Consider the following 22,097-nt stretch of genomic DNA (forward strand, 5'->3'; position numbering starts at 1 on the left):
CAAAGCACTTATCATCACACTCGAGCTAATGTCTGTACACTCCTTTCTCAAGTCTTTTCCAATAGTTTTTAACCAATCTGATGGACCCATGACACTATTACCATAGCCACAACAAATCCAATGAAATAATACGTCTCTAGACCCAATTATCTATCCCTCTGAAGATACCTCTTTAGCCTTTGAAATCAAATAAAATATTCTTTCTCTCGCCTCTCTCTAAAGGTTGTACTACATCCCACTATTTTTTTTCTTCATTATGACTCTAGCTGTTTCAAATTCTATTCGAGTGGTGTGCCACCATCTCTTAAAGCTTTTCATACAACCATTTTACTCACCAAAGGTTAGGAACCCGCAACCTTAGATACTTGCGAGTCGTAATTACTACATAAACTTTGCTTAACCACAATCTTATTATATAGTTGCATCCCATCACAAACTGTTATTACCATTATGCTCGGTCAGCCTGGACTATCACTGCGAAGTCAACCTTTTCATCAACACGACGCCTCAAACTCAGGTAAACTCATCAAATTCAAAGGACTAACCAAATTTTTCTACGCACTTACTTACTAAAATCTTCAATTTCCTTCACCCAAGAATACTCAATGGAACTTTCTTTATCCATAAGCTTGTCTTCCTATATCAATCCACCCCTTTATGGCTTAAGATAAAATCACCAGTCTCATACTACCGTCCTTCTTCTTAACAAACAAGATAGGAGCACCCCACGGGGAAACACTAGGACGGATGAAACCTTTATCAAGAAGCTCCTGGGTTTGAGCCTTAAGCTCTCTCAATTCTACTGGAGCCATGTGATAATAAGGAATGGGGATGGGGCAAGTGCCAGGTTCCAAGTCAATGCAGAATCTATCTATTCGGAGGCATACTAGGAAAATCAGTAGGAAACACTTCTCTAAATTCTGACACCACAAAAATAGACTCAATAGAGGGAGACTTAACCTCATCATCCCAAATATGAGCTAAATAAGCCAAACAACCCTTCCCCACTAGTTTCCTAGACCGCACGAAAGATATAATCTTAGCTGGCTTAGGCTTGTATACCCCTTCCTACTCTAACCTTTCCCTACCTAGGATCTCTAGAGTTACCGACTTAGTATTACAATTAAGCCCGATATAATTAAGGTACAACCAAATCATGCATAAGATTATATCAAGTTAGTCATATCCAGCATAACCAAATCAACCCAAGTCTGAAAATCCATAAATACACAGGACAAACACGATACACATGGGTGACTATGATAGACTCTCCAACTGGGGTGAAAACATGGATGGCGCATCAAGTACATCACAAAACACATCAAATCCCAAGGCAAACTGAACTGACACATATGAACAAGTAGAACCCGTATTCAAACAAACAGCAGTCATCCGGTCACAGATAAGAATAGTACATGTGATCACTGCATTTGACGCCTCAACCTCGGTCTTTCCTGGAAAGGCATAAAACTGAGCCATGTCATCTTAATAAGCAACCTCCTTGCCTGGTTGCATTGCTCCTCTACCTGTATTACCATTTCCCCGGCCATCACGGCCTTGCTGATATCCTCCTCATATGCCTAGGTTCTTCATAATTATAACACACTTAATAACTTAACTAAGTAAGCATTATTGCTATTGTAGTAGTCGTATCATTACTCTCTGTGATATACAATCAATCTAGGAAATCATAGTATAGCTTCTAACCTCAATTGGCATAACTTAATTTCATCATTCACTAAACAACCCATACATGTTATGACAACAATACTAAATGCATTTTCCAAAGTAATGGTGTTCATTATCTAGCCGTCCCTTACCAAAACTTCTTGAATGTTGTCACCTATAAACTTAAATCTGCAAATCTGACCTTAATCCCTTCACAAGAGACGATAGTAGCTAGGGAGCCCCACACAACTCTTAAATTCAATCACAGAGCTAGGTCTGACCCAATTCTGGATTTCTTCAATCTTTTGGGGATCTATCATTACCCCTTTCCTTTACATGCCCCAAAAAGGCAACTGAAGTCAACCCATAATTCACACTTAGAAAATTTCACATACAACTTTTGTTTCCCAAGAACACCTAGAATAATACGAAGATGGTCGGCATGCTCTTCCTCACTTTTCGAATAAACCAAAATTTCATCAATAAATATTATAACAAATGAATCAAGAAATGGTTTGAACACACCATTCATCAAACTCTCGAAAGATGCATGAGCATTTTTCAACCCAAACGACATAACTAGAAACTCATAGTGCCCATAGAGGGTCCTAAATGCCATTTTTGGTATATCCTCAGGTCTAATCTTTAACTGATGATAGCCAGACCTTAGATCAATCCTAGAGAAAACTGATGCACCCTACAACTGGTCAAAATATCATCTATCCGAGGTAGCAGATACTTGTTCCGACTGATGACCCTATTCAAATGTCGGTAGTCTATACATATCCTCTCTTGCTAGTGCTGGTGTTACCACTTTTGTTGCTCTAGTTTGGACATAGAGTGAAGGAGGAAAGATACCAATTTGTATCACCTAGATACGAATTTGATTCAAGTCATAGCACGAAGGAGTAGAAAGAAGTGAGTTTTTCCTAAAGTCCTAAAGCCTCTCGAAGAAAGTACAGACGTCTTCGTAACGTTCCACAAGACTCTACTAGACTTGTTTAGTTACAATAAGATCAACGAACCTAGGGCTCTAATATCAACTTTGTTACTATCCATACCATTGTGATTGGCACCCAAACTAATTCACTGGAGGGAGAACCATTATTACAACCCAACTAACCATAAAACTAAGCATTTAAAGATACAAAAGCAAGTTTAAATGTAGAAATAAAGTAAAGTTCCCATAAACTCAAAAAGACCTAACAAGCATTGTGGAAATTATTCCCTAGAACCTGAAAGTCAATGTAGCAAAACTCTAACAAGGAACCATAGTCTAAAGAAATGGGTATAACCCAAACTAAACAGGAGAATTATCTAAAGAACAAGTCTAAGTCCGAAGATATGGACTAAACAAAAGGAGAACTCAAGGCAGCCCGAAAGAACTGGCTCGCCTTTGAATTCGATGACGATCACTGATCTTCTAAATGAGGTCTGTCAGTAGCCGCTTCAAGATGCCATATTCTCAACAAAAAAATAGCAAGTGCAGTATTAGTACACAACCACAATGTACTGATAGAATCACACGATTATCCCACTAAGTGCAATATAAGGAAGTAATTACAACATCAAAAATATGCATACACCAAACATATACAATATCAATATTATTTCAAGATCAATATGCAATTCCACCTTCTCAATAATATGCATATCTATAACAAGTCATTGGTCCTCTCATGGAACCCAAACCCAAACAGTTAGTGTACCAGATCGTGGCACCCGTTCCAAGTTACTATGTCGGATCGTGAAACCCGTTCTAATATTTATGTCGGTATGTGACATCCGATCCCAGTTAGTGTGTCGGAACATGACACCCGCTCCATTCAACATACCACAATCAAAATCACAATGTACATTCTCCCAATCATACAATTAAGAGGTAATTAATGGCATATTGTTATTCATTCATAATCATTTACAATTAGTGTGATCAATATTGCAACATTCACGTGCATACATGAAATATAATGAAGCAAGTACAAACATATATCACATAACATGAAATAACAATCATCACCTACCTCGAATAAAACTTGAATCCCATAAGAAATTTGATTCTTTCCTTTACGGATTATTTCCGCTTGTTCTTGGTCTACAAACAATCATAATAACGTGAGGATCTATAAAGAAGACCTAATTACCCGAATTATAATTAATAACATTAATCCTAGGTCAAACCATTAATCCCCATACCCAGATTAGCACATTTTCCACCATAAATTCTAGATCAACACCCTCCTCAATCGATAATTACCCAAGAAACTAAGTTATACAGATTGAAAAATGGATTCGGGGAGTGAAAATCTTACCTTTAGCCTCAAGAATGGTGGAAAGGTGTCAAGAAAACACCAGGGGTCGCTCCTTAGTTGTCAAAGTTAAAACTTGCAGAATAAAACATTTTTGGGGTTTATTTCTGACTTAAGTTGCGATTGGCCTGCTATGACGGCTCCCAAGCCGCCATAACAGACTCTTCCTAGCGGGATAAATTTCACACTGACGGATTGCACGGAGATAGGACATCGTAATTAGAGTCTCAAACACACATTTCACAACAGAACTTCATCCCATGACACTCATAAACTACTCGTTCACACTAAGATCAGTTTTGGGAGTTCTATTCGCCTAAATTTGATTTCATAAAGTTGTACGGTTTTCTTAACGTCTTAGCTATCTACTCATATGATCAAATTCCTAATTTAATCTCCCAATCTTTACCATATTCCCCTACACTCACATAACTCCAATTTCGTCCAAATCTGGACTAGGCTAATAAATCCCATGTTACTATCAAAAAGTTTTCTGGCCCCAATTCTTTCCCCATTGGCTTTTTCCTAACGATGGAATCAGGTCATTACAAATAAATACGCCACTAATGGCGCTTGAATTATGAAAATCAAGTCCAAATCATCCAAGTTCAGGAAATATTTCAAATCTTGAACAAAATAGTTCTTTTTTTATATTCTATTATTTCTCAAATGAGGAATGCACATGAATATATAACTGCTACTAAGTTATAATATATGGAAAGAATTAATATCTTCTTATTTTACAAAGATTACAGAATCAAGCCCTAAAATATCTCTACACTCCCCCTCAAGTTGGTGCATGGATGTCGAACATGCCCAACTTGCTCTTTAACTTTGAGAACATTTTACTCGAAACTGCTTTAGTAAGAAGATCAGTCAATTGGTCCTCCGATCAAATATTGGGTGACACTAGTATCTTTCCATCCAACTTTTCCTTGATGAAAAATCTGTCTCCCTCCACATGTTTGGTACAATCGTGTTGTACCGGATTATGTGCAATATCATATGCAGCCTTATTATCACAATATAGTTGGATTGGTGCCTTAGGTGGATAACCCAAATATGTTAAGAGAAGTCTCAAACATAATGCTTCACATATTTCATGTGTCATTCCTCTAAATTTCGCCTCCGCACTTGAGCGAGCAACAACATTTTGGCTTTTGCTTCTCTATGTTACAAGATTTCCTCCCACAAAAGTGAAATATTCTGAAGTAGACCGTCTATCATCAATATTTTCAGCCCAGTCAACATCCGTATATACATTTGTGACTAGAGGATCTACATATTTTGTGAACAAAATTCCATTTGCTAGAGCAAACTTCAAATATTTCAAGATGAACATAATTGTATTCAGATGTTTCTCTTCAAGATTATGCATAAATTGACTTACCACACTTAAAGAATATGCATGGTCTGGTCTTGTGTGTGCTAAGTACATCAATCTTCCTACAAGTCTCTGGTATCTTCCTTTATCCATTGAAATTTGATTAGGTTCAATACTTAATTTGAGGCCTTCTTCAACAGGTGTATCAACTGGTTGTCAAGCTATCATGCCAGTTTCCTTTAACAAATCTAAATTATATTTTCTTTAGGATAAGAAAATTCATTTAGATGATTTCGACACTTCAATTCCAAATAAAAACTTTAATGGAGCAAGGTCTTTCATCTCAAATTACTTAGACATGTAGCTTTTGAGAGCTTTCCTTTCTTCAGGGTCATTTCCAGTCATCAACATATACAATAAGGACAATAATTTACCTTGTTGTCTCTTCAATAAAAAGGTGTCATCGGTGTTGCTTTGAGTATAGCCAAATGCCTTCATAGATTTGATGAATTTTCCAAACCATGCTCTTGGTGATTGTTTCAGTCCATAAAGTGATTTCTTTAATCTGCATACTTTATAATCATGTGATCTCGGTATCTTGTACCCTGGAGGATAGTCCATATAGACTTCTTCAGACAAATCACCATGTAGAAAAACATTTTTCACATCAAATTATTGTAGTGGCCAATCAAAATTTACAGCCAAGAATAATAGCACTCGAATTGTATTGATTTTTTGCAACAGGTACAAGTGTTTCTCTGTAGTTGATTCCATTGGTCTAAGTATATCCCTTAGACACCAATCTCACTTTGAATCGTTCTATCATACCATCTGTTTTGTACTTGACTGTATACAACCATCGACATCCAACTATTTTCTTTCCTGGTGGACAATCAACAAGTTTTCATGTATCATTTTTTTCAAGTATTTCATCTCTTCACACAAAGCTTCTTTCCACCTGGGATCAGTTAAGGCTTCCTGCACATTGTCAGGAATAGATACAATAGATAATTGATTTACAAATGACTTATTTGATTCCAAAAAATGATATGGCTCAATGGGTAACTAGTCTTACTAGAAATTTCTGGTTTATAGATGGGTTTAGGAATACCTCTATTGTGTCGTGGTGGTAGTTGTTTAACTGATGTTTTGGGTACAAAATCAGAAACATCCTGAGTTGGTGAAAATTGATTTGGTACATCAATTGCTTGTTGGGTGAGAGGTTCATGTTATATTGGACTAACTTCTTCAATTTCTTGATTTCCAGTTGCACCCAAATCTTCTTCTTCAACTTCCTCATTTTCAACAATATCCAAATCTGATTCTACCATATTTTGGATATGTCCCATTTCTTGATGTTCACCACCACATAAACTTGATTCATCTACAACCTGGTTACTAGGTGCAGAAAGTATCAATTTTTCATAATTTATAGACAAAATATCCTTCATGTCCTCTCCTTGGAGTTTTATTTCATTAGAAAAATACATAGGCTCTTCATGAAAAATAACATCCATTGTAACAAACATTCATTGATTTGGAGGATAAAAACATTTGTACCCTTTTTGATGAGTAGCATATCTAAAAAAATACACCGCAATGCACGAGGGGATAGCTTGTTGCGTTGATGCTTATGAAGATGTAGAATGCTACACAACCAAAAACACGAGGAGTCAAATTTGGGACTGCCGGTGCAATTATCGCTTCAGCAAGAGCATGAGATGGTAGTCTAAAGTTAATTCTGCTAGAAGACACTAGATTAATTAAATATGTTGTACAAGAGAGTGCTTCTCCCAAATAATATTGTGGCAGATGAGCTTCCATCAATAGAGCACGAACAACTTCTAACAAATGACGATTTTTTTCTCTCGGCTACCTCATTTTGTTTGGGTGTATTGGGACAAGTAGTTTGATGAGCAATTCCATGTGCTTCTAAATATCGCTTAAGTTCATAGTTGGAATACTTTCCCCTATTGTCACTACATAGAACTCTTACTTGGGCATTATATTGAGTGCAAATCATTTTATGAAACTTTTGAAGCAACAAATTCACTTCATTTTTGAGCTTCATCAAACACACCCAAGTCATTCTAGTACAATCGTTTATAAAAGTAACAAATCAACGTGATCCACCTAACGCATTCACCTTGGATAGACCCCAAACATCTGAATGTATAATCATAAAACGAATTTAATTTTTATTCATTCTTGGTGAAAAAGATACACGGTGACTGTTTGAAAGTTCACATACATCACAATTGAAATCAGAAACGTCAAATTTTATAAATAACTTAGGGAATAATTTAATAAGATATCCAAAAGAAGCATGTCCCAATCATCGGTGTCATAGCCAAACATTATATTTCCTTGTTTTTTCCTCACAACTTAACATATCAACTAATAATGCTTGGCGAAACAGATTAGAACTTTTGACTCCAAATTCAAGTAATAGAACCTCTCTCGTTTAGTACCAACAATTCGTCTTCTTCGTCTGGATGTCCTTAAACACACAATAGTCAGGCCAAAACATCACAACACGAGATAGAGTAGTGGTAATTTGAGAAACAGACAAAAAATTACAATCCAATGATGGAACTACAAAGACAGTGTCTAAATTTAAATTATTAATGAGAGATAAGGATCCTTCCCCAATGATAGATGCCGAAGAACCATTAGTGGTGGAAATATACTTTTGTGACGAGGGTTTAAGGGATAGAACTTTTCTAGAATCAAATGTCATGTGATCCATAACTTTGGAATCAATAAGCCATGTACTATTAGAAACAAGTCTAGATGAATTCAAAGCCTTACCATTGTTACCTCTCGTTGCTACCAAGGTTGTGGATAGCCCAATAACATTTTCCTTGGCATTTGTTTCTACAATTGCAATAGTGGAACTCTTGCTTGCATTTTTCCTTCTTGAATCATGATTATGATCCCACCGGTCTGGATATCCCATTACTTTAAAACAAGAATCTTTTGTGTGCTTTGATTGGTCACAATGAGTACACTTATAAGTGGACTTGTTGATACCCTTAGACCTTATTAAATCTGGTTGATTTTGAGAGAACCAATTTTCATTAGATCTTTATTTTCTCACCATGACTGTTGCTTATGATTTTTCAAGTTCTCCATTCACTGTCGTATGACGGACAGATTCACGATGAACCATTGAGTAACATGATGAGTCTGAGATTTGGACTCATTCAAGGTTTTATTTATATAGATTTAGTTTCCTCAAATGCTTAATTTGTACCATAAATTGATGTTAAAGCATTGATTTTCAGGTATATGGATTGAGGAACAAAGCAAGGACAGTAACAGGAAAAAAAGGAACAAATCAAACTGAAGAAATGAAGAAAGGTGAGCCTGAGGATTTCCAAGAGCATTTGGCGAATCGTTGAGTGGCTAAGTTGACCGCCTAAAGTTCCAGTGTGCCAGCCCTGAGGGAAGAAACCAAGTCGGTGAATAATCGAGCAGTTCCGCGATGCAAAGAGAGATCGCCCAAAATTACAGGACTTGAGGATGCTGAATACCAAAGCAAAAAGGTGATAGAAGAGAGCATTGGGCGGTTCATCGAGTGGTTCGGCGAACTCGACATACTTTGCCTAATGGCCCTTCGTGGCTTATTTTTGGCAACTATAAATTATATTTTAAGCATTTAACTATTATCGATTTTTTGGTCTAGACCAATTTTCTATTGAGTTTTGATAGTTTCTTAGTAGACTTGAAAAGCTCTTCGAGACTCAAGTTGGAGATTTTGCAAGTGGGTTTCAAATTTTCTGCAAATTAAAGCATTTTAAAGGCTTAATTACTCTTACTAGTTGATGGTTGATCGATTTGGTAACCATTTTTATCTTTTTATGATGTTTGGCTAAAACCCCAATTCTTGGGTTGTGATGATGTGATTATGGGTTGAATTAGTTTATGGGTATTGTTAATTACAATTTTAAATACTATATTAAACTGGGTTTAATCATTAGCTGAGGTTTAATTTATGAATTGTAGTTGCAAATGCAGTTCTAATTTTGTGTTCTTAGCTTGCTTGAGAGAGAGGTTTTTGAACTAAAGCTTTTGATTAATGGTTTGTAGGTATTGGGTTGATTTGGGTTCAACTTGAGAGAGTGAATCCTAAACCCAATCCTACCCATCTTGCTCGAGAGAGAAGGTGTATTAAGGTTATGGGCAGTTCTTAATTGCTATGCTTGTTGATGTTCGAGAGAAATCACTTGAAGCGGAATAGCGGAATAGTTGTTCGAGAGAAAGCTATTTCAATTATAGTCTAGCCTACCCACTGACATTTAGCTATTTACTAGCAGTTTAAATCACCCATATATCAAAATTTGCCTATAATCGATCACTTCTCGAGAATTCCTCTCCTTATTGTTATTTCATATTGTTTGTGAATGCATAGTTGTTGATAGCTGAAAATGAAAAAAACACCATCTGACATTTAATGTCACCCCTTTTGATTTGTTTCGTGTATTTTCGATAAATTCTATTCATATAACTAGTTAGATCACATTCATACTTCTTAATTGAATTTTAACACATACCGCTCCCTATGGGATTCGATCCCAACTCAATTGTTGGGTTATATATTGCTTAACGATCATTTACACCTAAAATCAGATGAGGTGTGCTTGAAACATTATTCATCAAAATTGTACCGCTACCGGGGAGTGTTGTTGTCTAAAATTCTTTTACTGAAGTTAAATTGTGATCTTTGTTGTTATAGTTGAATCTACTTATTTTAGTTTTTTGTTTTGTGTTGCTTGTGTTAAACATAAGAGGAGATGAGTGTCAACAGAATTAATGGTAGCCAAGTGGGCCACCAAGACGACATTGGGAACCTCAATGACCCAAACCAAGTGGGTGGTGTTGGTGTCATATGCCTCTGGCTGAAGGAAACACAGTTTTTCACATCAGAAGCACAATGCTTAAACTCCTACAATTGAAAGGATTGTTTGGGGGGCTGAATCATGATTGCATGACCAAGATCAATAGGGCATGGTACAATCGAGAAGACCAAGTCTCTGCTCTTACTTATAAAATGACAAAAGAGCAAATCATAAAGGATCTAGAGAGAGACCAAAACATGGCTAAAATGATGACCTAGCTGGATATCTTAGCTAAAAATGTCATGGATGCAGGTGAAAATAGTGTCAATGCTGTGGGTGTTGGTGGAGTGAACCCCGATGAAAGCGTTGTACAATGAGGAAATGAACTTCCTAGCCAATCAAGGAGGAAGTTATCGTGCAAACTACCCAAGGTCGGGGGAAATAAAGGTTGGAATAGAGATGAGGGCTGGAGAGACCGTGACAGAGAATGGCATGATTGTAATGCTACTTGGGAGGAAAGAGAGGGGGAGAAGGATATGTATGTTCCTCCCCATGAGTGTCAAAAGCCCAAGGACTCTGAAGGTGGCTGGATAGAAGATATGCTCTCACACATTCTTAACAAAGTTGAAGGGTTCGACAAGGTGTTGAAGGAGATGAAAGAGGATGTATCGACTCTCAATCAGATGGTGATCTCTCACTTAGTCTCTATTAAGCAGTTGGAGACCCAAACAGGTCAAATTTCGTCACATTTGAATCCAAGACAACAAGGGGGGCTGCCTAGTGATACAATGGCGAACCCCGAAAATGATTCTTGAATGGGTATTTTCATCGTGCCATAACGTTAACTAAGGCACTGCTTGGGAGGCAACCCAAGTTTTTAATACTTTGATTTTGATTTGAATAATGGGTGTGAATGTGTAGGTTGAAAAGTGAAGTATGTTGGAAAAGAAGTAGTTTGGCGAGCCAAAAGTCTAGTCGGAAACTTGTCGAAGAGGTCGGCGAGCCCGATTTGGATTGCCGTTGGACCCACAAAACATGAAATGGAAGACTGTAAAACTTGGTGAGCCAATTACTTAATCGGTGACTTGCCGAACAGGTCGGCGAGCACGATTTTGTCCTCCGTTTGGACCACCAAATTGAATGGAGGTCCTGTAAAACTCGACGAGGTGAATTACCACTTGGTGCATCACCGAGTGGTTTGGCGTGGTCGATTAACACCGTTGAAAGGGCCACGAACTTAAAGATTTTAGAAGGCCAAACAGTTTAAAGTTTCAAAATCTTTCATATTCTCTCATTTCTAACCCCGTACACTCTCACACTTTTTTTGTGTGATCTCGTGCTCGGAATTGGATTAATTTGCCGCCTAGTTGTTCAAATTATCAATTCAGCATTCAGGTTGATTTTTTGAACTCCGTACTTTAGTTTGGTGGTTAAACTCAAATGCAATAGGTGAATCTATATTGATTTGTGTTGGGTAATTGTTTAAACAATGTTTTATATGTCAGACTGCCTATTTTATGTTTCAAACTTTTGCCTAATTGCTTAAAAAGATGATTTCTCATATTTTGTGCATTAAAATCAATTCTAATTTTTTGGGTTGTAGTTAATTTGTATTGGGTCTAGTTGGGTGAAGTTTGAGTAGCCTCGAATTGAGCTAAATAACGTAATTTGCACATTGATGAAGCGTTTGACGTCATTCTTAAGGGCAAAAATCATCAAATGGCCAATTTTGGCCAAACTGGGGGAAGTCTGAGTACCCCGAAGGCATGGGTCATAGGGGTCTATTGTTAATTGCATAGTGTAGGTGTTTGATTGTGATTTCTGGGGTTGCGGGCTTGATTTTGGGAAACAGGGTTAAAAATTGGCATGTTGGGCAGTTCGACGAGCTGGGTAGAGCTCACCGAACAGTTCGGCGATTCGCCAATGTCCTCCTATGATCGCCTTTAGTTTCTTGTTTTGGCTAAATAGAGTCTGTAACTTTTGGCGGGAAACCTGAGCTCGCCAAGTTCACTCGATGACTCACCGAAAGGTTCCTTAGATCAACCTTTCGGTGCCCCTAACCCTTAAAACACACTGTTATACTTGGCAGGCTAGTCTACGCTCGCCGAGTGGTGTCGGTGATATGTTGAAGAGCCTTGAACATCACCGACTGGCCTTATTTCTGGAAAATTTTCAAGCTGGTCCTTTTGGCGAGCCCGATCTGGCTCACCTAAGCGACTTGACGAGTTGCCGACTGCTTTGGTGAGTCTTTCTGCAACTTGATTTCTACAAATTTTTTTAACAATTTCTAACAATATTTGATGCGTTTCGTAGATATGGCTAGACTCAAAGTATATGGAGGAGACCACCTATAAGGGCCTGACTGAGGTCGTAAAGGCCATGGTACATTCGACTGTTTAGACATCCTTGAGAGACACCACTATGGCTAGGTCTAGTGCTGTTACAACTGATACTACACCGGGCACTGATGCCCAACCCCAGAGTGTTACCCAGGGCATTGATGCTCCGACAGACGGAGTGATTGAGTAGACAGGATCATTTTTACCTCCCTCTCTGTTGTTTTTATTTATTTATCTTTGTTTTAGTTGCATTTGAGGACAACTACTTTTGTTTTGTAGGTGGGATGAGATATTTCTATACCTACCTCCTGTGATTTTGCTTTGTTTTTGAATATTGGGTTTTGTGATCTATATGTGTCTGGGTTGTATTTTGAGCGTACTCTTGTGGATGCTTGAGCTTATGGCTCCTTGTTTTAAATGGAAACGGTTTGACCTATTTTTAAAATTTGTTCCACCTCTATTGTTTGTGATTGTAGCTGTTGTTGTGCGAATTTAAGTATTAGTTATGATCAATACCGATGACTTGAATAGTGCTCATAATTGAACGAAATGAATGTGCGGCTACGATGAGGCCAATGAAGTTGCATAGACAATGTGTGAACCTTTAGCATCTCATTGTGACTAGCCGGTTATCGAATGACTCTCTTGTGATGAGCATTGCACACTAGCTAAAAAGTGTGGAGACTTGTTTAATATTGGTGCCAGCTTACTTTGAACAATTGTGTGATAACACCTAGATTTGCCCTGTTGGTCCCGTTGACTAAGTGATGCAAGCACTTGAAATGATCTTAGGTAACAATTTTGAAGAGTGAAACAATTTGAAAATATTCCTCTTTTATGGTCAACCTTGTGAAATGTGTGAACCTTGCTTGAACCTTATCCTTTTCTTCGAAGAAACTTGAACAATTGTGATCCCTCTTTATCCATTTACCCATAACTTTCATGAAGTGTGGTTTGTGTGAATAGCCAACTTAGGCCAAAATCCTAAGTTGGGAGTGTGGTGAAAAGAGAAGGAAAATCAAGAAGTGTGAGAAATCCCCCTTCGAGTAATAGTTTTGAAATAGATGGAATCCCTCCATATAAATTATAGTCTAGCCTACTCACTGACATTTAGATATTTACTAGTAGTTTAAATCACCCATATATCAAAATTTGCCTATAATCAATCACATCCTGAGAATTCCTCTCCTTATTGTTATTTCATATTGTTTGTGAAGACATAGTAGTTGATAGTTGAAAACCAAAAAGAACCCATTTGACATTTAATGTCACCCCTTTTGATTTGTTTTGTGTATTTTCGATGATTTCTATTCCTATAACTAGTTAAATCACATTCATACTTCTTAATTGAATTTGAACATGTACTGCTCCCTGTGGGATTCGACCCCAACTCAATTGTTGGGTTATATATTGCTTAACAATCGTTTACACCTAGAATCGGATGAGGTGTGCTTGAAACGTTATTCATTACAACATTCTTCTAATTCTGGAACAGGATCCTTCCTCAAGATTTCACCACGAATCTTTTCAAATTAACCATCCATACCAGCAAGAAATATGTGCACCCTTTGTCGTTGAATAGACTTATAGTATAAAGTGACATCCTTCTCATTTTCCATGACCACCTTATCATGATGATCCAACTCACAAAAAATTTCAATTAGTTCTCCTTAGTAGGAAGAGAGAGAGAGAGAGATCTGTCATTTTGTTCGGCAAAAAAGATTTTGATTCAATGTGAAGACTTGTAGTTCATCTGTTTCATCATACAAGGCTATTGACAAAGCTTTGTAGATTTCTTGAGCAGTAGGTAAGCGAATATATCGTTTCATAATCTCAGGAGACATAGACATCAAAAGCCACCTCTTAACCTTTTGATTATCTATGTACCACTTCTCATATTCTTCATCTTTTTTAGTAGGTGGTTTTGTACTCCCACGAACAAAGATTTTTTCTTTTTCAGCAACATGCATCTCTATGATTTGAGACCACATATCATAATTTGTTTCATTTAGAATAATCCTGCATTGAAAGAGGAATTTTCAATTTGAATGATAATCGGGTAGAGTTGGAAGCATCTGATTTGTCCATGACACTGATACGAAGTTCAAATCTTGAACATAATAGTTCTTTTTTTTGTATTCTATTATTTCTCAAAGGAGGCATGTAGATGAATATATAACTACTACTAAGTTACAATATATATAAAGAATTAATATCTTCCTATTTTACAAAGATTACTAGAATCAAAGAATTTCCTATTTACAAAGATTACATAATCAAGCCCTAAAATATCTCTACAAATATCCCACTAAAGGCCTCGAATCATGGATAAATATTACGAGACAAGAATCAAGGGAGGAACAAAATTGTACTCACAATCTTGATCAATAAAATTATGTTTCTTCCATTTAAAAAAATATATCTTTAATTTATCACTAGTAACTTCATCCGTGCTTCGCACGGTCACGAAAAACACAAATAATTTACTAAATATTATTTAAATAGAAGATGTATTATATATAATAATGTTTTTATCTCTTATATATATATATAATATACTAGAAATTGATGCTTGAGGGATGCACGGGGCCTAAGCCCAATAATTTGATTTGAAACATGTTCAAATATGCAACATTTATTGTTAAAAAAATAGACCAAAAGATATATCTTACCTTAAATTTTTTGTCATTACATATTGTACTAGCATTAAGTTAATAATGCATTAGTACCATAAAAAAGATATAGTTGGTGTATAGTTAGGTTGACAAAAATATATAGTTGGTGTATAGTTAGGTTCGTCTGTCAACCAAAATAACTACACCTAAATGTTTCAACAATTGATATAAAACATTGATTTTATAAAGAATCACTACATGGGAAAGAATCATCAACAATTGTAATTTTGAGGATTAACAAAAAAAAACTTTCTCTGCCATCAGACGAAAATTGTAATTTCACACAATTTATAGTTGAGAATTACACTACTAACAATGGTAAGAATATTAATGATAGATCCTAAAAAGTTTCTCTTGATCTTGCTACTGTTGACAGTAGTCTCGCTTTCATTTTTTCAAGTAGATTTTTTGTACATGTATGTTGGTGCTTCTTCAGCGGTACATTTGTACCATTCAGAAAAAATAAAATAAGATAAAATAAGATAGGATTTAGGAGGAAAGTTTTCTTCTAAACTCATAAAAAAAAGTGACTTTGATGGAACAGTTAAATACCACTCTAGTTTTTTTCAATTTGCTTCCTCCATTTGTATTTTAAATTGCTTTCTCCATTTGTATTTGGTCCCTGACATAAATATTGTGTGTTATTGTTAGAAAGTCATCCACCTGGAGAGAAAGGCATAGCAGAGAATCATTGATCATGACATATTTCAACCAAACAAATTAACGCATTTTCAAATTACTGTCATATAAACCCATTTGGCCTCAAAAGATATATATATTTTATTATAACCATTGGATAGGTTTGGATGGTTTGAATTTAGGATGAAGAAGCACAATCCATATGCTTGCCTCTGTAGCATGCATGGATTAGTTGGTTTTTGGAGACTTGGATTCTTAGTTTTGTTTTGCTTTTTTTGCCTTATTTTGAATTGTAATTGTAGTCAATTTATTTGTAAAATAGCCACCATTGATTATTGTTATAGCCCTCAATTAATTGCCTTTTTTTCCACTCTACATAAATTATTGTTATAACTCTCAATTAATTAAATCTAAGTCATTTATATCAATATTAGACATGTGAAAATGAAAATTGATACTCATCCAAAAAATAATTTAGAAAAATAAAGATGATAGTTAAATCCCTTTTCTATAAATATGGTTCTCCTAACACTATAAGAATTGATTCTTAAATATTGATAAGGTAAAATAAAGGTAAATGTGCATAAAATATAAATAGTGCAACTCACATAACATATTGTACAATTAAGTACTACAATGTTAGTCCTTTTTGTTGTTGGCTTATATATAGCCTAATTTTGAATTTCAATTGTAGCCAATTTCTTTGGAAAATATATAGCCACCATTGATTATTGTTATAGCCCTCAAATAATTAAACCTAAGTCATTGATATCAATATTAGACATGTGACAGTTGACAATCATTCAAGAAATAATTTGGGGAACTAAAGATGATAGTTAAATCTCTTTTCTATAGATATGGTTCTCCTAACACTATAAGAATTGATTCCTAAATATTGATAAGGTAAAGTACATATAAATGTGGATAAAATATAAATAGTATAACTCACATAACATATTGTACAATTAAGTAATGCAGTGTTAGTCCTTTTTGTTGTTGACTTATATATAGCCTAATTTTGAATGGCAATTGTAGCCAATTTCTTTGGAAAATAGCCTCCCTTTGATTATTGTTATAGCCCTCAATTAATTGCCTATTTTTCCACTCTACATAAATTATTGTTATAGCCCTCAATTAATTAAACCTAAGTCATTGATAGCAATATTAGATATGTGTAACACCTCAAATTCAAAAAGGGAGAAAATTTAGTTTTTCAGAAAAATTTGGTGTCACTGACGACAGAAGCCATCCACGGCCTGTAGGTTGGTCCACGGACCATAGATGAGGTCTGTAGTTGGGTAGTTAATTTTTCCTAAATTGTCAAATTCTCTGTATTTTTCAATGGTTCACTAGGACGTTTCGTCGTTCAATGCAGGAGTCGTAGATAGGGTTCGTATGTAAGTCCCAGACTTAGAGGGATTTTGAGGTCAAGAGGTGAGACCTACGACTGTGGTCCACGGTCTGTTGATAGACCCACGAGCCGTAGGTGGGGTCCGTCATTGGGGATCCATATTTAGGAAGTCTCTAATCTCAACCACGATCAACTAGGACGGTCTGTGGTCTGACCAACATACCGTGCATTGGGGAGTGGATGAGGTCGGCATTTATTTTTCTAAGTGGCTTTTGAGTCTTTTCCTTGTTATTCTATCCTAATACTATGTCATTTTACCCTTCACCAAAACCCCTATATAAGTGTTTTAACCCCAAACTTTTCCAATTGAAAATCACTCTCAAATTTACAAAAGAAGAACAAGTCTTCCTCTCAAATATTTCTCTCTAGAAAGCATGAAGAAGAAGGTTTCAACCTAGGGTTCAAGTCAAGTCTCCTAATCCTCCATTGAATTTAAGAAATTGACATTGAAGTATGATGGTTTTGATCCATGGAGCCCTTTCTCCATGGAGTTCCCAACTTCTCCAATTTTCAAAGTAGAAATTCCCAATTGAGTTAAGGGTTTTCATCTATGTTGTTGGGTTCTCTTAATTATTGATTTAATTAATTGATCTATGATCTTTTATGAATGAATTGAGTTAATCTCATATATTTATGATGATTCCCCATGAACCCATGCAATCCCCATGTTTTCCAAGTTATGATCATATGATGTGGGTTTTAAATTATGAAAGAAGAGTTTATGAAATTAAGCATGTTTTCATGAAATTGATGTAAATATTTTGAGGATGCTTTGAGGGTGAAGTATCAATGATTTTATTGTTGTGTTTTTGAAAGGATTTCTCATATTCGCATAAAAGCATGACTTGTGAAAGGACATTCTCACATAAAGGATTCTTACGGTTGAAAGGTCTTCTCAACTAAACTTTGAATCAAAGATTTAAGGAGCTATTCTTATGAAACCTAGCTTATATTGGCTATTGAATGATACATTTCCATGGATGATGCATAACTTAGCTTGGATTTGAAACATGACGTGCCCTTCCATGGATAATAAGAACACGTTAAGAAAATGACTATTTCGTGAGATTTACGCTTAGCACCAAGAGGATATTGAGATGAGAGCTCTCTTATTAGTAGAGGACGGGTTCCTAGAAGCAATCTCTTATCCCATACCTATGTGGCCCCATAGGATGATTGTCTTAGATAGACATTAGCTAGTGGATCCACATAAGCTAGAAGTTTATGGTCTTACCTTCGCAAGTAGCATACCCCTTTTCGGTGTGGGGTATACATCAGATTCCATGTTGATAACTCACATGGTATTTTATGTCGGTTAAATGTAAGTCTTCCACAATAATGAATTAAGGTTACTTTTATAAGTATCTCATTAACGATTTTATTGATGTTAGCTTGCATTGACCATGTTTTACGACTTATGTTTTCTATCTCCTTTTACTAATATTTTAGCTTGGTCATTGCATGTTATGAAAATGTCCCTTTTTAGCATGATTTAAATGTTTTATGGATGATTATCATACTTGGTACATATTTTGTACTAACGCATACTCTTGCCTTCATTTCCCCAGGTGTAGGATCTGACAGTCAGGGTTCCTAGTTTTGTGGCTAGAATTCATTGAGGAGATTTTCGAGCTTTAGTGAGTCCTCATGTTTTGAGGAGAGATTTTCATTGTTTCAGTCTTTCCTTACTTTTAGTTTTGGAACATAATGTATGGGTTATGCCCAGATTCATTCTTATGTATTAGATGGCTTTGAGAGGATGTTTAGATTTCCGCTTTTCTCTATAAACTTTTATATGTTGAAACTGTCTTTTAAACCTCTTATTTCTATTATCTTTTATTTATGAAAGCTAAGTGGCTTGTATGGGGCCTCTCGGGGTCTTGTACGCCATGTTATGCCTAAGTGGTACCTTCGGTCATGACAAACTTGGTATCAGAGAACAAGATTTAGAGAGGTCCTAGGAAGCCTCATAAGCCATGTCGAGTAGAGTTTTGTTCATGAGTGTGAAGTGCGCCACACTTATGAATGAGAGACTACAAGATGTTTAGGAAACTCCACTTTTTTCATTACGCTAAAGTCATGAGCGATAGAGTCTAAATCTATAAGGTCTCTCTCCTAATCCTTATCTGATGCTCTACAAGATATGGCTACTCGAAGAGCTAGCTTATGATAGAAAGAATGTAAGGGAGAATGTGGAACAAGAAGCTCCTCATCAAGCTCCGGTAGATCCTTTGGTCGAGCAAGTGACTAATGCGGAGTTTAGGGCTGCTTTTCAAGTATTTGCCCAAGCCATGACGGTCCAAGCCAATACGGAGGTTATGGTCCCCGTGAACCCAAATATGGGTACGATGGCATCCGGAGTGAGGGAATTTACTAGAATGAATCCCCCAGAGTTCTATGATTCTGAAGTTGAGGAAGATCCTCAAGAATTCATTGACGAGGTTTACAAGGTGTTGATGCTCATGGGAGTGACACCGGTGGAAAGGCTGGAGTTGGCCGCTTATCAACATAAGGGTGTTGCTCAAATTTGGTTCAACCAATGGAAAGAGGAGAGATTGGAAGATGCGAGTCCTCTCAATTGGGAAAAGTTCAAAGTTGCTTTTCTTGGTAGGTTCTTTCCCCTTGAGATGAGGGAGGCAAAGGTTCTTTATTCATCAACCTTCGCCAAAGAAGTATGAGTGTGAAAGAATATGCTTTGAAGTTCACACAACTATCGAGGTATGCTCCTACTATGGTTGTTGATCCTAGGGCAAAGATGAGAAAGTTTTTTTTCGGGTGTGTGCGAAATGGTGGTCAAGAAATTCAATACCGCTATATATGCTTATTAATGATATGGATATTTCTCATCTCATGGTTGATACGCTCAAATTACACCCCCCTATGGAGGTATAAGTGATCGTTATGAAGTAAAGAACCCAACTTGTAGGTTGAGGTCGATCCCACGAGGAAAATGGTTTAGACTTTAGTTTAACCAACAATTATATTCAATTAGTCAAATTACTTCCAGAAACAGGTAATTAAAAAGGGGGTTTTGTTTGTGTGAAACAAATAGTAAGAATTTAATAAGTGATCAGTAATCAAAACTCAATTTTGGTTGTTATCAAGATGAGAGAAATAAGTAGGGTATATGTGTTCCCCACAAGCTTATAACGCAATAATCCTAGTAACAGCAATCCTTTTCTAGTGTATTACATGCAAAGTGATAAGTTAGGTATCTTTAAATCCTTGGTCCGACATCTAGAGAATTTCACCCCGCACCTTGGTCCGGCTACGTGTGTATAATTTACTAACCCTTACCTTTACCTCATATTAGGCATCATGTCTTCAATACGCGCTATATTACCTCCAGCTTCCCTAGCACCAGATTCTCGATTTTAAGGGGGAACATAGAGTCCAACCCGATCGTTTCTGTTGCCATAGTTGTTCCTGTTGTAGTTGTTGTCGCGATTGAAGTTCCTATTCCGGACATAGTAACCCTCTCGGTTGTAATTTCCATAGTTCCGACCTTGGTTCCCTTGACCTTGGCGCCAATTTTCCGTGTTGGATCCTTGGGCATTTGGTCGGAAACCCCTCGTCTGATCATTCACAGCATAAGCATCCTCTTCATAGTAACACTCCTCAACTGGTGGTGGAGTTCTAGTTAAGTAGTTCACAACATTTACTTTTTCTGCTCCTCTGCTCACATGCTTCAATACCAACCCCAACTATGTCCTCATTTAGGCCATCTCCTCACGAATATCATCTGCAGAATTGATAGTTGTATTATGAACGACAAATGTGTTTCTCCCAGTATCTGGCCTCCTAGTGCTCTATGCCTTATTGTTGCGAGAAATCCTCTCCAGTTTTTCAGTAATCTATGCATATGTACAATTACCATATGAACCTCCAACAATAGTGTCAAGTACTGCTTTATTGTTATCATCATGTCCTCGATAGAAATATTCCTTTAGCGAATCATCATCAATACGGTGATTTGGAACACCTCTTACGAATGTAGTGAATCTGTCCCAAGAGCTGCTCACAGACTCTCCGGGTAACGCTATAAAATTGTTGACCCTATCCTTATGATTGAGCTTCTTGGACACTGGATAGTACTTCACTTGGAAAACCTCCGCCAGTTGGTCCCATGTAAATATTGAGTTATAAGAAAGCTCAGTGAACCATACTGCAGCATCGCCTGTCAGTGACAGGGAAAATAGTCGTAATCTAATGACATCTAGATCCAAGTCTGGTCTACCTACACAACTTTTGCAAACCACCCTTAGATTGGCTAAGTGAGCATGTGGATCCTCCGATGACGATCCTGAGAATAAGCCTCTTGTTGTAAGCATTTGCATCAAACTACTAGTCACCACAAATGTGTGCCCTGGAGGTAGAGGGGGTAAGACAATAGGCCCATCAGAGTCTTCTATATTCATGTTGCCCCAATAGTTGTCATGTTGTCGTGGGCCTAGTGGATCTTGCGCCTTTAATGCATGCCCCAATCGATTTTCAGCTGGAACCTGGTTGTCCCCACCAACTACCCTATGTTGTTGTAACTCAACTAAATCATCTAGATTTCCTCCGATAGGATCAATTGGATCTCTTGGATTGTTCATTCTTCGCAAAGTGCGGTTCAGCTCTGGATCGTAAGGAGTAAGTGGTTCACCCTGGCTCCGTGTACTTGTCATACACTAGAGTCAGAACCTGAGAGAGACAAAATCAAAGAGAAAAGGTAAAATTAGGAAATATTTGACTAACGTTCAATAATGTAGTTAAGATAAATCTAAAAGCCAAAATCCCCGGCAGCGGCACCAAAATTTGATACACTCAAATTACACCTCCTTACAGAGGTATAAGCGATTGTTATCAAGTAAAGAACCCAACTTGTAGGCTGGGGTCGATCCCACGA

General features: G+C 36.8%; 2 protein-coding genes across 2 annotated transcripts in view; one reads left to right on the forward strand and one right to left on the reverse strand.

Moving 5' to 3' along the window:
* Window positions 1-22,097, reverse strand: part of LOC125876682 (WD-40 repeat-containing protein MSI4-like) — a 1,104,907-nt gene that overhangs the window by 303,736 nt on the left and 779,074 nt on the right. The window lies entirely within an intron of this gene.
* Window positions 19,336-22,097, forward strand: part of LOC125877356 (uncharacterized) — a 43,250-nt gene continuing 40,488 nt past the window's right edge. The window contains exon 1 of the mRNA XM_049558676.1: window positions 19,336-19,683. Coding sequence (XP_049414633.1) covers window positions 19,336-19,683 — 348 coding nt within the window. The remainder of the gene's footprint in view (window positions 19,684-22,097) is intronic.

The sequence above is a fragment of the Solanum stenotomum genome, chromosome 9, assembly GCF_019186545.1.
Source record: "Solanum stenotomum isolate F172 chromosome 9, ASM1918654v1, whole genome shotgun sequence".
In the NCBI taxonomy this organism is placed as follows: domain Eukaryota; kingdom Viridiplantae; phylum Streptophyta; class Magnoliopsida; order Solanales; family Solanaceae; genus Solanum; species Solanum stenotomum.